The 16,648-nt window shown below is 43.9% G+C and overlaps 1 protein-coding gene across 3 annotated transcripts in view; it reads left to right on the top strand.

Moving 5' to 3' along the window:
• Positions 1-16,648, top strand: part of LOC132407470 (syntaxin-binding protein 1) — a 132,974-nt gene that overhangs the window by 43,381 nt on the left and 72,945 nt on the right. For all 3 annotated transcript variants that reach the window (XM_059994055.1, XM_059994056.1, XM_059994057.1), the window contains 3 exons: positions 2,660-2,709; positions 3,642-3,723; positions 14,043-14,119. In XM_059994055.1, the coding sequence (XP_059850038.1) occupies positions 2,660-2,709; positions 3,642-3,723; positions 14,043-14,119 (209 nt within the window). The remainder of the gene's footprint in view (positions 1-2,659; positions 2,710-3,641; positions 3,724-14,042; positions 14,120-16,648) is intronic.

Below are 16,648 nucleotides of genomic sequence, written 5' to 3'. Positions count from 1 at the left end.
TTAACCAAGTATGATAAATATTTTAATTGCCTATTATTTTACTTATATTCATATTTTTTCATAGTTCAGTGAAATAGTCCTTTCATTTTTCAGGATGACAGCTGGCTGACGTTATTTTTGGTTTGCTGCTGGCGGAAAATTTAAGTTCGGCGTTTTTCATAAATACAAGAAGGACTCAAATAGACATTGAATATTTTACTTAAAAGTAACTTTCAACCCAATGTCTCTTTTTCGGAGTTCAAAATGTTTTTGTTGCATGCAGAAATGTAATTTCGTTTTCTCTGCAGGAGTTCATCAATTTCATAAATGCAACACATTATAGTTTGTTTATACATAGCATAAAGGCAAAAAAAACGTTGTATGCAGTGTTATTTCATTTTAAATGTCAAACGGGTTTTGCGGCTCCCAGTGTTTTCTTTTCTGTGGGAAACGGGTCCAAGTGGCTCTTTCAGTGGTAAAGGTTGCTGACCCCTGCCCTAGGCATACTTCAATTATGTGAAGAGAAAAAGGATGACAGGATTGAAGGTAGAACAGATTAGAGATAAAGGTGTGAAGATGTGCCTGGAGGCTGTGGAAGTGAGCAAGGTCCTCAATGAATACTTTTCTTTATATGAGTAAGGTTGAAGTTCTGGAGCATGTTGATATTAAGGGAGAGGAGGTGTTGGAGTTGTTAAAATACGTTAGGACAGATAAGTCCCCGGGTCCTGATGGAATATTTCCCAGGCTGCTCCACGAGACGAGGGAAGAGATTGCTGAGCCTCTGGCTAGGATCTTTATGTCCTCGTTGTCCACGGAAATGGTACCGGAGGATTGGAGGGAGGCAAATGTTGTCCCCTTGTTCAAAAAAGGTAGTAGGGATTGTCTGGGTAATTATAGACCAGTGAGACTTATGTCTGTGGTGGGAAAGCTGTGGGAAAAGATTCTTAGAGATAGAATCTATGGGCATTTGGAGAATGATGATCTGATCAGGGACATGGCTTTATGAAGGGCAGATTGTGTCTAACAAGCCTGATAAAGTTCTTCGAGGAGGTGACCAGGCATATAGATGAGGGTAGTGCGTGGATGTGATCTACATGGATTTTAGTAAGGCATTTGACAAGGTTCCACATGGTAGGCTTATTCAGAAAGTCAGAAGGCATGGGATCCAGGGAAGTTTGGCCAGGTGGATTCAGAATTGGCTTGCCTGCAGAAGGCAGAGGGTCGTGGTGGAGGGAGAACATTCAGATTGGAGGGTTGTGACTAGTGGTGTCCCACAGGGGTCGGTTCTGGGACCTCTACTTTTCATGATTTTTATTAACGACCTGGATGTGGGGGTAGAAGGGTGGGTTGGCAAGTTTGCAGACTACACAAAGGTTGGTGGTGTTGTGGATAGTGTAGAGAATTGTCGAAGATTGCAGAGAGACATTGATAGGATGCAGAAGTGTGCTGAGAAGTGGCAGATGGAGTTCAACCAGGAGAAGTGTGAGGTGGTACACTTTGGAAGGACAAACTCCAAGGCAGAGTACAAAGTAAATGGCAGGATACTTGGTAGTGTGGAGGAGCAGAGGGATCTGGGGGTACATGTTCATAGATCCCTGAAAGTTGCCTCACAGGTAGATAGGATAGTTAAGAAAGCTTATGGGGTGTTAGCTTTCATAAGTCGAGGGATAGAGTTTAAGAATTGTGAGTTAATGATGGAGCTCTACAAAACTCTGGTTAGGTCACACTTGGAGTACTGTGTCCAGTTCTCATCACCTCACTATAGGAAGGATGTGGAAGCATTGGAAAGGGTACAGAGGAGATTTACCAGGATGCTGCCTGATTTAGAGAGTATGCATTATGATCAGAGATTAAGGGAGCTGGGGCTTTACTCTTTGGAGAGAAGGATGAGAGGAGACATGAAAGAGGTGTACAAGATATTAAGAGGAATAGATAGAGTGGACAGCCAGCGCCTCTTCCCCAGGGCACCACTGCTCAATACAAGAGGACATAGCTTTAAGATAAGGGGTGGGAAGTTCAGAGGGGATATTAGAGGAAGGTTTTTTACTCAGAGTGGTTGGTGCGTGGAATGCACTGCCTGAGTCAGTGGTGGAGGCAGATACACTAGTGAAATTTAAGAGACTACTAGACAGGTACATGGAGGAATTTAAGTTGGGGGTTATATGGGAGGCAAGGTTTAAAGGTCAGCACAACATTGTGGCTGAAGGGCCTCTGCTGTGCTGTACTGTTCTATGTTCGATATCCCTGCTTCAACTTAAACAGATGCTGTCTAAATAATTAAATTCTGTTTGATCCAGAGAACAGTTTGATTTTTGTCATTCTTAGATACAGTGATAAAATGACATATTGTGTTTTAGTGTGTGTGACACCATGATGTTTGATCATGGCTGATGTTTGATGATGAAGATTTAAACATTTATCCCATGTTCACTTCAACATTCTGTCATTGATTCAATCTCCTGAAAAAAACGAACGTTGTGATTTGAGTGACAGACTGATATGTCCTTATAGATACTTAAGTAATAGTACTCTAGCGGAGAGACATGAAGTGGCCATTGATTCACTTACTGCACCCCCCCCCCCCCCCCGTACAAAGCCAAATTGACTCTTGGTGTGTCTGTGGGAAAGATGTACATTATGTTCAATTTGAAGGTTAACGCTCATTTCTTTCTGACCGCAGAAATTATGAATGATGTCATCAAGAAGGTGAAGAAGAAGGGAGAATGGAAGGTATTGACTCTCTCCATTTCCTTCATTGTTCAAGAAATAGAAGAGGCATTTAGTATGAATGATGGACTGGTGAAGATTTGGTTTAGGAGGATGCCTTTGTTTTGGAGTGTCATTTTCAAGAAATATCAATCAAAGTAGTAAAATCAATAAGAATATCTTCTTTTGTGGTCCAATCACAAACCAGAGAAAATCTGCAGATGCTGGAACTCCAAGCAACACACTGGAGGAACTCAGCAGACCAGGCAGCAGCTATGGAAAAGAATATAGTTAATGTTTCAGGCCAAAACCCTTTATCAGGACTGGAGAGAAATGGATGATGAGTCAGAGTCAGAAGCTGGGGGTAGGGGAGGAAGAAGCACAAGGTGATAGGTGAACCTGGAAGGGGGAGGGGTGAAGTACAGAGCTGGGAGTTTGATTGGTGAAAGAGATACAAGGCTGGAGAAGACAGATGGCCATGGGAAAAAGAAAAGGGGGAGGAGCACCGGAGGGAGGTGATGGGAAGATAAGGAGAGAGAGGGAAAAGGGAATGGGAAATAGTGAAGGGAGGAGGATACTACTGGAACTTTGAGAAATTGATGTTCATGCCATCAGGTTGGAGGCTACTCAGATGGAATATAAGATGCTGCTCCTCCAACCTGAGTGTTTTCTTTTGTAGAATATTTTCTGCAGGAGGCTATTAACTGAAATGGCCTCTCTACTGAAGCTGCAACAGAGCCCAGCTGAATTTTGTTTAGGACAGAGGATCTGAAATGTGCTCTTCATCACTTATTGGGTGATTCATATGCAAACCATCAAGAATTGGTGACCGAATGATTAACATACCAGAAGAGTTGCTGGAATTCTGGGATATTGATTCAGAGAAATAATGTCCATTTCTATTAGGACTGGCATTGTTGACATTGTTATTAATATTTGTACTTCTTTCTTTTCAGGTGCTGGTGGTGGACCAACTCAGCATGAGAATGCTGTCTTCCTGCTGCAAGATGACTGATATCATGACAGAGGGCATCACAAGTGAGTGGCCAGCTTATTCTTCAAGTTGGAACCAGGCAGGTTGTGTCAACTTTAATGAAGATAGATTGATAATTTCAGCTGCAGTGTAAATTTCCAAATCTTGGGGCTTTTAACAATTGATTTACGAAATTCTGGTAATAGCTTAGTAAATCTATGTTTCATGGCAAGTTTGTATTTGTTATTTGAAATTCAAGCTAGCAACAAGCAAAGTGGGTAGTAATAAATTTTCATTCTCGGAGACAGGTGTTAAGGAACTGGAGCTGCATCTCGATGGCCTTCGGCTTATATGGGAGAATGAGGAGGTGATAGATAGGAGCTACAGGGAGTTAGTCACCCCTGAGTTGCAGGAGGTAGGTCCCTGGATGACTGTCAGGAGAGAGAAGGGGAATAGGAAGCCAGCTTCCTTTCAATAATAACTACACTTTGGATGCTATTGGGAGGGGTGACGGGGGGAGGCCGCAGTGACCATATCTCTGGCACTGAGTCCGGCTCTGTAGCTCAGAAAGGAAGTGGGGAGAGGGGGGAAGAGAAGTGTAGTAGTGATAGGGGATTCCATAGACAGAGAAGCAGAAAACATTCTGTGGATGTGACGTAGATACCTATATGGTTTGTTGCATTCTAGGTGTCAGGGTCAGGGATGTTTTGCAATGGGTCCACAGTGTTCAAAAGGGGGAGAGTGAACAGTCCGAAGTCATGGTATAGATTGTGAGGACATTCAGTCCTCGTTTATTGTCATTTAGTAATGCATGCATTAAGAAATGATACAATGTTCCTCCAGTATGATATCACAAAAACACAAGACAGACCAAGACTATCTTACAAAAACCACGTAATTATAACATATAGTTACAACAGTGCAAATCAATGCCGTAACTTGATAAGGGCAGACCATGAACACGGTAAATGAAAGTCTCAAAGTCCTCGATAGCCTATCATCTCACGTAGATGGTAGAAGGAAGAACTCTTCCTGCCATGAACCTCCAGCGCCGCAAAGCTTCCCGATGCAGCCTCTGGAAGCACCCGACCACAGCCAACTCTGAGTCCGTCCGACAAACCAAGCCTCCAACCAGCCCTCCAACACCAAGCACCATCTCTGCCGAGCGCTTCGACCCCAGCCCCGGCCGCCAAGCAACAGGCAAAGCCGAGGATTCGGGGCCTTCCTCCCGGAGATTTTTCCGATCGCACAGTAGCAGCGGCAGCGAAACAGGCATTTCAAAAGTTTCACCAGATGTTCCTCCGTGCTCCTCATGTCCGTCCCCATCAAATCAGGATTGTGCACGGCCCCTACTTACAGATAACGGATATTCATTCCTGGAGTGGCCGCGCGCTCTGCCGTCGCCATTTATTGGTACAAATGGCATACAGTAGGTAGGGAAAGGGAAGGGATCCTGAAGAGAAAATAGAGGGAGTCGGGTACTAGGCTGAAAAGCAGGACCTGAAGGGTAGTCATCTTCGGATTGCTTTCTGTGCAACGTGCCATGAAGGTAAGAATAGGATGATTTGAGAGATGAATGCCTGGCTGAGAAATTGGTGCAGGGGGCAGGGTTTCAGATTTCTGCATCATTGGGATTTCTTCTGGAGAAGGTATGACCTGTACAATAAAGAAGGGTTTCACCTGTACCGAGGGGAGACCAATACCCATGGGGCAGATTTGCTAGAGCTGTGGGGGACGGTTTAAACTAATTTGGCGGGGGGTGGAAACCAGGATGCCAGGTCTGAGGATGGGCAGTTGGTGTGCTGAGTGTGTAGTCAGACTGTGAGGAAGGACAGGCAGTTGATAGGGGCAAATTGCACTCTGAGGAGGCGGAAGATATTATAGATGCAACTTTTGAAGAGATGGACACACCCAGAGCACAGCATTCAGGCAGAAGATGGGTGACCATTAGGAGTGGTAAGAGAATTAGGAAGTTAGTGTAGAGTTCCCCTGTGGTCATTCCCCTCAGCAACAAGTATACCCCTTTGGATATTGCTGGGGGGTGTGGGGATGACCCATCAGATCATGACAGCAGCTGCCAGGCTGGTGGCACTGTGGCCAGTTCTGAGGCTCAACAGGCAAGGGTAAAGTCAGGCAGTGTGGTAGATATAAGGGACTTGATAGGGGGGCAGAATGTGTCTGTGGGGGCAAGAGAGACACCAGAATGGTCTGTTGCCTCCCAGGTGCTAGGGTCCATGATGTGTTGGAGTGTCTGCAGAATATGGTCAGGGGCAGGGGCAACAGCAGAGGTTGTGGTGCATATTAGCACTAAAGACATAGGGGAAGAGGTTCGACACAGTCAGTATATAGAGTTAGGAAAGAGGCTGAAGAGAAGGACCTCCAAGGTTGTAATCTTCAGATTACTCCCTGTGCCATGGGCTAGTGCAGGTAGGTATGAGGTGATAGCACGGATGAATTAGTGGCTGCGGACATGGTTCAGGGGGCAGCGTTGCAAGTTCTTGGATCATTGCAAAGGGTGACCTGTGCAAGAGGGACAGGTTGCAGCTGATTGGAGAGGAACCGGTATCCTGGCCAGGAGTTTAGCTGATGTTACTCGGGAGAGCTTAAACTAGTTTTGCAGGGGGCTGGGAACTGGAGCCCCAGGTCGGTAAGGGAAGGATTAGACCAGGAGGTAGATGTCAGGAAAAGTATTGAAAGGCAAAAATGAAATAAAAGGTATGATGGGTCAGATAGTTTGAAGTGTGTATATTTTAATGCTAGGAGTATTATGGGTAAGGGTAATGAAGTTAGAGCATGGATCAGTACATGGAACTATAATGTTGTAGCCATTACTGAAACTTGGTTGAAAGATGGGAAGGGAAGGGTGATTAATGTACCAAGTTTTCGAAGTTTTAGGAAGGATAGAGGAGGAGGTAAAAGATGGTGGGGAGAGTTGCACTAGCAATAGGATCGTATAGGTGTATAAGATGATGAGAGGCGTTGATCGTGTGGATAGTCAGAGGCTTTTCCCCAGGGCTGAAAAGGCTGCCACAAGAGGGCACAGGTTTAAGGTGCTTGGGAACAGGTACAGAGGAGATGTCAGGGGTAAGTTTTTTATGCAGAGAGTGGTGGGTGCTTGGAATGGGCTACCAGCAACAGTGGTGGAGGCAGATATGATAGGGCCTTTTAAAAGACTTCTGGATAGGTACATGGAGCTTAGAAAAATAGAGGGCTATGGGTGAGCCTAGTAATTTCTAGGGTAGGCACATGTTTGGCACAACTTTGTGGGCCGAAGGGCCTGTATTGTGCTGTAGGTTTTCTATGTTTCTATAATCAGGGACAATGTCACAGATGGACGGGGAGACGTAGTGGAGGGATTAGACACTGAGTCAATTTGGGTGGGACTCAGGAATAAGAAGGTTGCAATTATTCTCCGTAACTTCCGCCACCTCCAACAGGATCCCACTGCCAAACACATCTTTCCCTCCCTCCCCTTTCTGCTTTCTGCAGGGATCGCTCCCTACGTGACTCCCTTATCCATTCATCCCCCCCCATCCATTCCCACCGATTTCCCTCCTGGCACTTATCCTTGTAAGTGAAACAAGTGCTACACCTGTCCTTACACTTCCTCCCTCACCACCATTCAGGGCCCCAGACAGTCCTTCCAGGTGAGGCGGCACTTCACTTGTGAGTCGGCTGGTGTGATATACTGTGTCCGTTGCTCCCGGTGCGGCCTTCTATATATTGGTGAGACCGGACACAGACTGGGAGACTGTTTTGCCAAACACCTATGCTCTGTCCACCAGAGAAAGCAGGATCTCCCAGTGGCCACACATTTTAATTCCACGTCCCATTCCCATTCTGATATGTCTATCCATGGCCTCCTCTACTGTCAAGATGGATTGGAGGACCTCACACTCAAGTTGGAGGAACAATACCTTATATTCCATCTGGGTAGCCTCCAACCTGATGGCATGAACATTGACTTCTCAAACTTCTGTTAATGCCCCTCCTCCCCTTCTTACCCCATCCCTTATTTATGTAAGTATATATTTATTTATTTATCTAGCTATCTATTTATTTACTTATTTATTATTCTCCCCCGCCTTTTTTCTCTTTTTTTCCTCTTTCTCCTTGCCTGCTCTCCATCTCCCTCTGATGCTCTCCTCCCCCTTTCTTTCTCCCTAGGCCTTCTGTCCCATGATCCTTTCCCTTCTTCAGTTGTGTATCCCTTTTGCCAATCAACTTTCCAGCTCTTAGCTTCATCCCTCCCCCCCCCGTCTTCTCCTATCATTTCAGATCTCCCTCTCCCCCTCCCACTTTCAAATCTCTTAGTATCTTTTCTTTCAGTTAGTCCTGACGAAGGGTCTCAGCCCGAAACGTCGACTGTACTTCTCCCTATAGATGCTGCCTGGCCTGCTGCATTCCACCAGCATTTTGTGTGTGTTGCTTGAATTTCCAGCATCTGCAGATTTCCTCGTGTTTGCAAACACACTGATAGGATTGTACTACAGACCCCTGAATAGCCACCGGGACATTGAGGAACAGATATGTAATCAGATTAAGGAAATGTGTAAAAATAATAGTGTTGTAGTCATGGGGAATTTCAACTTCCCTAATATAAACTGGGACCTTCTTAGCCTAAGAGGTTTAGATGGAGCTGAATTTGTCAAGTGTATCCAGGAAAGGTTTCTTAAATATGTGGACGGTCCAATGAGAGGAAGGGCCGTATTGGACCTGGTGTTGGGTAATGAGCTGGGCCTGGTGACTGATCTTTCAGAGGCTGAGCAATTAGGGAACAGTGACCAAAACAGCTTATCTTTCAGGATAGCTGAAGATAAGGATAGGTATGGTCCTTGTGGAAGAGTTTTAGATTGGAGTAGGGCAAATTTTGAGGGCATTAGGCAGAAACTAAGAAGAGTTAGCTGGGAACACCTTTTCTCTGGCAAGTCCACATCAGACATAAGGAGGGTGTGTAAAGATCAATTGCACAGAGTACAGGAAAGGAAGTTTAGGGATGGAAAGGTAAGAGAACCATGGATGTCCAGAGATGTGATGAATTTAGTCAAGAAGAAAAAGGAAAAACATGTAAACGTTCATGAGTTAGGATCAAATGAAGTACACAAGGATTATAACGAAGCCAGAAAAGAACTAAAGAAGGGAATTCAGAAAGCCAGGAGGGGACATGAAAAATCCTTGGTAAATAGGATTAAGGTGAATGCCAAGGCATTCTATACAAACATCAAGAGTAAAAGAATAACTAGGGAGAGAGCGGGGCCAAGGAAAGAGAAGGATTTGCTTGAATGCAGAGAATGTAAGTGAGATACTTAATGTACTTTGCTTCAGTATTTACTAAGGAAAAGGATATGTAGGACCAGGAAACACACATAAAATGCTGGAGGAACTCAGAAGGCCAGGCAGCTCCAAAAGAAAGGAGTACAGTTGACATTTCAGGCTGAGACCCTTCATCAGAACCAGTATCTTTGTGTCCTGTCTAGCCTGGCGAACTGGCGAGTGGCTAATGTTATACCTCTGTTTAAGAAGGGAACAAAGGAAAATCCTGGGAACTAGAGTCAAGTCAACTTTTAGGGAAAGTGCTGGAGAAAATTCTTGGTGATGGGATATATGACTGTTTGGATACCCATGGCCTAATTATTGAGGGCCCGTATGGCAGGTTGTGCCTCATCAATGTGATTGAGTTTTTTGACAAAGCAATGAGAGTAGGGCAGTGGATGTAGATTTCAGTAAGGCATCAGACAAAGCCTCTCATGGGAGGCTAATCCAGAAGATTAAGGTGCATGGCGTCTGCCCCAAATTGGCTGTTTGGATTCAGACACAAACAAGAGAAAACCTGCAGATGCTGGAAATCACCTGGTTGATAAGTCACCTGGACCAGATGGACTATTAACCAGGGTCCTGAAAGAGGTAGCTGAAGAGATTGTGTGGATTGTTGGAGTTGATTGTTAAGGATGTGGTTTTGGGGTACTTGGAAGCACATGGTAACATTGGCCAAATTCAGCATGGTTTCCTTAAGGGAAAATCTTGCCTGAAAAATCTGTTGGAATCCTTTGAGGAAATAACATGTAGAATCAATAGAGGAGAATCAGTGGATTTTGTTTACTTGAACTGTGCAAAGAACCTTGTGAGAAGGTTCTGTACATAAGGCTGCTTAACAAGATAAGAACCCATGGAATTACAGGAAAGATGCTAGTGTGATTCTCATTTCGGCTAGAGGCTTAATATAGGGGGTGATAGCCCCCGGCCTGGCCAAACTTAAGAAATCTCGTTTGGGTGGATGCTGCACGATGTGTCCCCTGTTACAAATCAGTACCACGAAATAACAAACAGTACACAATATGCGATTAAACGATTGGAGCTTTATAATTCTTAATTTGACTATATAGTTAGTGAAGAAAACAAAAAAGAGAAAGGGCCCATTCTCATTAAACAATCTAATGCGCAATGTTGGAGCTCACAGATAAGGCTGTTTGTCCACCATCGACCTCCTCCGATCGTCACTGACCTTCTGACCCTCGCTCCAAGTCCACTCCGTCCTGCGGTCTACCAACTCTCTCCATTCGTGCCTTTGCTCATCTCTCCCCAGCAAGACTGTGAATTCCCGGCTCCCAGACACACAAGAAAGAACATCCTGCTCATTGGCTAGCATGCCCCATTATCTCGTCATAACCCAAACATTGCTGCTACAGAGAAACCAGTACTTTAGCAGTGGAACATTGCAGAGAAGCCATTACATTAGCAGTGAAACCTTACAGCGTGTTACCCTCTCCCTCCATCAAATTTAGTCATGTCCTTATGACATTGAGATAATTTGCCACCCCTTCCTGCAAAACAAAGTCCAATCCAGGTGCACAAGGCAGTGATAGAGCTCCCCAAAATGGTAGGGTCATACTCTGCTCCACTGGTGCTACACAAGCCAGCCTATCTGGTGGTCTCTGAATTCTCTGACACCTCCGTAACTCCTCACCTGACTCTTCGGGTTCAGACACTACTGGGGAGACTTCCGGCCTACCGGGCGAGGCCTCCCCTGACCTATCACTTGTGTCCACCTGCTTGGACCCCTCTGTCCCGTACCTCTCTGATCAGCTCTACAAAAGATGGAGGGGGGCATATCTTACGAGATTGTCGGAGACCCCAAGTAATCAGATCATGGGACTGGGTGCCCCTGTCTATCTAGTTTATTCTTAACTGATCCACCTCAGCTGCCTGAATGACCCCTCTACGCTGTAAGCAATTTAGCTGCCTCGCTAACCGAAAAATAAAAGCAGAAAGCTTCTCCCCCTTCTCCTGATGCATGTTCTGAAACTCCACCATGAGCTCCATTGGGCTTCCTGTCAGGCCAAAAGAGCTTTCCAGTGCTCGCAGGTAATTGCTCACAGTTGCTAAGGGATACTTCAACCTGCCAGCGCTCACAACATCGTTGGCCCACCCATTCAAACTTTCAACCAATCTCTGTCACTTTACGTTATTAGAGCACTGCCACTCATCTAACAACTGAGCGGTCTACTCTGCCCAAGTCTCATACTCCTCCTCCCATTTCGGGGTGGGCATAATTCCAGAGAATAGGCGGAGCCTATTATAGCTGGGACTTTGAACCTGATTTTTCCATTTACTTGCCAGAGAGGTAAGGGCGGATACTAACTCAGAATTCTCACTCTTCACTGGAGGACATGGACTAATTAGACATTCCAAATCCAACCACTCCTTCCCCTCACTCCCTGGAAATGATCGAACCCTGCCTTTGAAATCTCCACCCCCAGCTACTGCTACGTCAGAACTGGTCTGTATTGAAACGAGAGCTGCGCCAGCCATTTTATCAAATCTCCTTCCACAACTTTAACAAAACATAACAGGCGAATTAACAATTCATCCGGAGTGCGAATATCTACACTACTCAGGGTAATCACACAGTATCCAATGGAATCAATCCCGGACAAACCCCCACAATTGTAACTCTCGCTTCGGCTAGTGGATTAATATAGGGGGTGATAGCCCCCGTCCTGGTCAAACTTAAGAAATCTCATTTGGGTGGATGCTGCGTGATGTGTTCCCTGTTACAAATCAGTACCCTGAAATAACAAAGAGTACACAATATGCGATTAAACCGTTACATTAGCAGTAAAACCTTATAGCAAGTTACACCAGCATGGATAGAACATTGGCTGATGGGCAGGGGGTAAAGAGTGAGAATAAAAAGAGCCTTTACTGATTGGCTGCAAGTGACTACTGGTGTTCCGGAGGGGTAAGATTGGGTCTGCTTATTTTTATGTTGTAGGTCAATGATTTAGATGATGGATTTGAAGGCTTTGTGGCAAGTTTGCAGACAATACGAAGATAGGTGGAGGAGCAGGCAGTGTTGAGGAAGAAGGGAGCCTTGCAGAAGGACTTGGACAGATTGGGGGAATGGGCAAAGAAATGGCAGATGGAATACTGTACACTGTTGGGAAATGTCTGGTCATGTACTTTGGCAAAGGAATAAAGGCATGGACTATTTTTTAAATGGGGTGAAGATTTAAAATCAGAGGTGCAGAGTAACTTGAGATTCATCATTCAGGATTCCTGAGGGGCTTAATTGCAGTTCAAGTTAGTAATAAGGAAGGCAAATGCAATGTTAACATTCATTTCGAGAACAAGAATATAATGTGGAGGTTTTATAAGGCATTGGTCAGGCCACACTTGGAATATTGTGAGCAGTCTTGGGCCCCCTATCTAAGCAACTATGTGATGACATTGGAGAGGGTCCGGGGAGGTTCACAACAATGATTCCAGGAATGAAAGTCTTAGCATATGAGAAGCATTTGATAGCTCTGAGCCCGTACTGGCTGGGGTTTAGAAGAATATCGGGTAGAGGGATCTCATTGCAACCTATAACCTTTTGAGTATTGAAAGGTCTGAATAAAGTGGATTTGGAGAGGATGTTTCCTATAATGGGAGAGTCTAGGACCAGAAGGAACTTCCTCAGAATTGAGGGACATCCATTCAAAACAGAGATAAGAAAAAATCCCTTTAGCCAGAGGGTGGTGAATCTATGAAATTCATTGCTTTAGATGGCTGTGCAGACCAAGTCATTGGGTATAGGTTGATGGGTTCTTGAATAATCAGTGTCAAAGGTTATGTGTAGAAGGTAGGAGAATGGGGTTGAGAGGGATAATAAATCAGGAATTCTATTCCATTCTTAACATTTAAGAATGTTAAATTGCATTTTGTATTATAACTAAAGGAAATTTAGTATCTTTCTAATTTAATCAACTTTCCTCTGAGTGATATTAACGTTGGCTGTGATTTGTGGAGTGTATACTTAGGTAGGACTTTCTTACTAAGAGTGTCAAAGGTTATAGGGAGAAGGTATGTGAATCAGGTTGAGAGGGATTATAAATCAGCCATGATAGATGGTATTATGGACTCAATGGGCCAAATGGCCTAATTCTGCTCCCACTTTATGTCTTACATCTTGAAGTGTCTTTGATTTGAAATGTGACTTTTTCCCCACAGGTGCTGTCTGATTCTGAATATTTTCTGATTTTTATTTGGGATTTTCAGACGTGTGTTTTCTGATTTTCATTTGTAGTACATCTTTGGGATGTGGGGGGAAGCCGGGGCACCTGATGGAAAAAACTCCACTCAGACACCACTGGAGGTCAAGGGCGGAACCGAGTTTCATAATCGTGTTACCTTTTTTGATTACATTAATTTCTTCAGCATTTCCTTTTACTCATAGTAATATCCTTTAAATCCTTCTTTTCATTAGACCCTTGGTTCCCACATGAGACTTAGTGTAACTCACTTACTTCTGTATTCTGTACTTCTGTTTAAAAAAGCCCATAAGTCATGTGCTTTATTGTTTGTTCATCTGTCCTGCCACCAAGATCTGTGTACAACTATTTTAAGTTTCTCTCTTCCTACAACCCTTTTTAAAATTGAAAATTCAGTGACCATGTTTATAGGGACAAGTGGGCCTGTTCCAGTGACCCTCATTCAGTCCTGATGTTTGGCATTCTCTGTGTTGAGTTTGCACGTATGGCTTTCATCTTGGGGCTCGAGGTTCCTCCCAATGACATCTTTAATTGCCACTGTGAATGATCCTGTGTGAGAACCTCAAGGGGTTGATGAGAATTTGGAGAGAATGCCATGGGATTAATGGAAATGTTTGATAGCTGATGTATTCTCCATGGACTGGGCTTTGGATCTACCATTACTTTCATTCTTTCTAGCTCTGTGAATTACATTTAGCTGCATTGAATTTCATCGTCCATGTACTCACCATTTCACTAGCCTGTCTCTGTCCTCCAGTCCTCAGCTCAGTCTGGCTTTGAAGGCTGATTTTTCTATGTCTTCAACCTTAGCTGATTTGACCTTCTTTTTGTGTTTTAATGGTGATTGGGTGAAGTTGTTGAGGACATCAATAAACGCAGAGAACCCCTGCCCAGTTTGGAAGCAGTTTATCTCATCACTCCGTCAGAGGAGGTAAGTGACTCGATTAAGTCATTTCAGTGCATGAAGGAGTTTGTACAACTATGAACTGTACAGGTTGCATCATTGACTTTGATATGTGCAAGGAGAAGATATTTCACTGAGTGTCATTTGCTACAAATAATCACTGCTTACACCAAGTCCAAGGTTTAACTGCTCAGACACTATAACACCTCATAACTGTCAGAAATAATGACGACATGGTGATCACTCACCTTATTTGATAAAGCCAGTGCTAGAGCGTGTGACTCAAGCCGTGTTTACAAACAGTTCACTATCTAATTCTGGATCAACATGATTGTAGAATCAAACTTATCAAAGGAATCTGCACACCAAATGACAACAGCCAAAGTTATAGTAAGGTCTTAATATAAAATCTGTGTTCTGCAGAGATTTGTTCTAGGACCCCTGCTCTTTTGTGACTTTTATAAATGACTTGGATGAGGAAGTGGAAGGGTGGATAAATAGGTTTGTTGACTGGTGAAATTGTTGATAGTGTAGAAGGTCATTGTAGGTTACAACAGGATATTGACAGGATGCAGAGCTGGGCTGAGAAATGGCTGATAGAGTTCAATCAGGAAAGTGTGAAGTGATTCACTTTGGAAGGTTGAAATTGATATCAGAATACAAAATTAATGGTAGGATTTTGAGCAGTGTAGAGGAACACAGGGATCTTAGCGTCCACGTTCATAGATCCCTCAAAGCTGCTGCTCAAGTTGAAAAGGTGGTTAAGAAGTCATATGATATTCATTAAGTAATGTCAAGTCACTTTTATTGTCATTTCGACCATAACTGCTGGTGCAGTGCACAGTAAAAATGAAAAAATGTTTTTTCAGGACCATGGTGTTACATGACGCAGTACAAAAACTAGACTGAACTACGTAAAAAACAACACAGGAAAAAACTACACGAGACTACAGACCTACCCAGGACTGCATAAAGTGCACAAAACAGTGCAGGCATTACAATAAATAATAAACAGGACAATAGGGCAGTAAGGTGTCAGTCTAGGCTCTGCATATTGAGGAGTCTGATAGCTTGGGGGAAGAAACTGTTACATAGTCTGGTCGTGAGAGCCCGAATGCTTCAGCACCTTTTCCCAGACAGCAAGAGGGAGAAGAGTTTGTATGAGGGGTGTGTGGGGTCCTTCATAATGCTGCTTGCTTTGTGGATGCAGCTGGGCTTTCTTTGCTATGGAGCTAGAGTTAAGGGACCAGGTGAGATTCTCTGCCAGGTGAACACCAAGAAATTTGGTGCATTAGTTAGCAGGTTGAGTTCAAAGACTACAAGGTGATGTTGCAGATCTATAAAGCTCTGGTAAGACCACACTTGGAGTATTGTGTTGCATTCTGGTCACTTCATTATAAAAATGGAAGCTTTAGAGAGGGTGCAGAAGAGATTTACCAGGACGCTGCCTGGATTAGGGAACATGACTTATGAGGTTAGGTTGAGCAAGCTAGGGCTTTTCTCTTTGGAGTGAAGGAGGATGAGAAGTGATCATATTTTCATGTTTTATTGTTTTACAACATTGAACCACAATGGATTTAATTTGGCTTTTTTGACACCGATCAACAGAAAAAAATCTCTTTTTGTCAAAGTGAAAACAGATCGCTACAAAGTGATCTAAATTAATTGCAAATATAAAATACAAAATAATTGATTACAAGTATTTACCCTCTTTTAAAATGACACATCAAATCATCACTGGTGCTGCCAATTGGTTTTAGAAGTCATGTAATTAATTAAATGGAAATCTGTTTTTGGAGAACTGTGTGCAGTCAAGGTGCTTCAATTGATTGTCATAAAAATACATTTGGAAGGTCCAGCTGCTGGTGAGTCAGTATCCTGGTAAAAACTACACCATGAAGTCAAAAGAACACTCCAAGCAACTCTGTGAAGGGTTATTGAAAAGCACAAGTCAGGAGATGGATACAAGAAAATTTCCAAGTCACTGAATGTCCCTTGGAGTACAGTTGAGTCGATCATCAAGAAATGGAAAGAATATGGGATGTCTGTAAATCTGCCTAGAACAGGCCATCTTCAAGAACTGAGTGACCTTGCAAGAAGGGGACTAGTGAGGAAGGCCACTGAGAGTCCAATGACAACTCTGGAGGAGTTACAACCTTCAGTGGCTGAGATGGAAGAGATGGAGCATATAACAACTGTTGCCCAGGTGCTTCACCAGTCACAGCTTTATTGGAGAATGGCAAAGAGAAGCAACTGCTGAAAAAAACACTCATGAAATCTTGGCTAAAGTTTGGCAGAAGGCATGTGGAGATGCTGAAGTTAGCAGGAAGAAGGTTCTGTGGTCTGACAAAATCAAAATTGAGCGTTTTGGCCATCAAAGGCAAACACCGCACATCATCAAAAACACGCTGTCCCTACCGTGAAGCATGGTGGTGGCTGCATCGTGCTGTGGGGATGCTTCACTGCAACAGACCATGAAAGGCTTGTGAAGGTGGAGGGTAAAATGAGTGCAGCAAATTATTGGGAAAACCTGATGCAGCCTACAAGACCTGAGGC

Source organism: Hypanus sabinus, chromosome 18, assembly GCF_030144855.1.
Source record: "Hypanus sabinus isolate sHypSab1 chromosome 18, sHypSab1.hap1, whole genome shotgun sequence".
Classification (NCBI taxonomy): Eukaryota; Metazoa; Chordata; class Chondrichthyes; order Myliobatiformes; family Dasyatidae; genus Hypanus; species Hypanus sabinus.
This window is presented reverse-complemented; position numbering and strand designations above follow the sequence as displayed.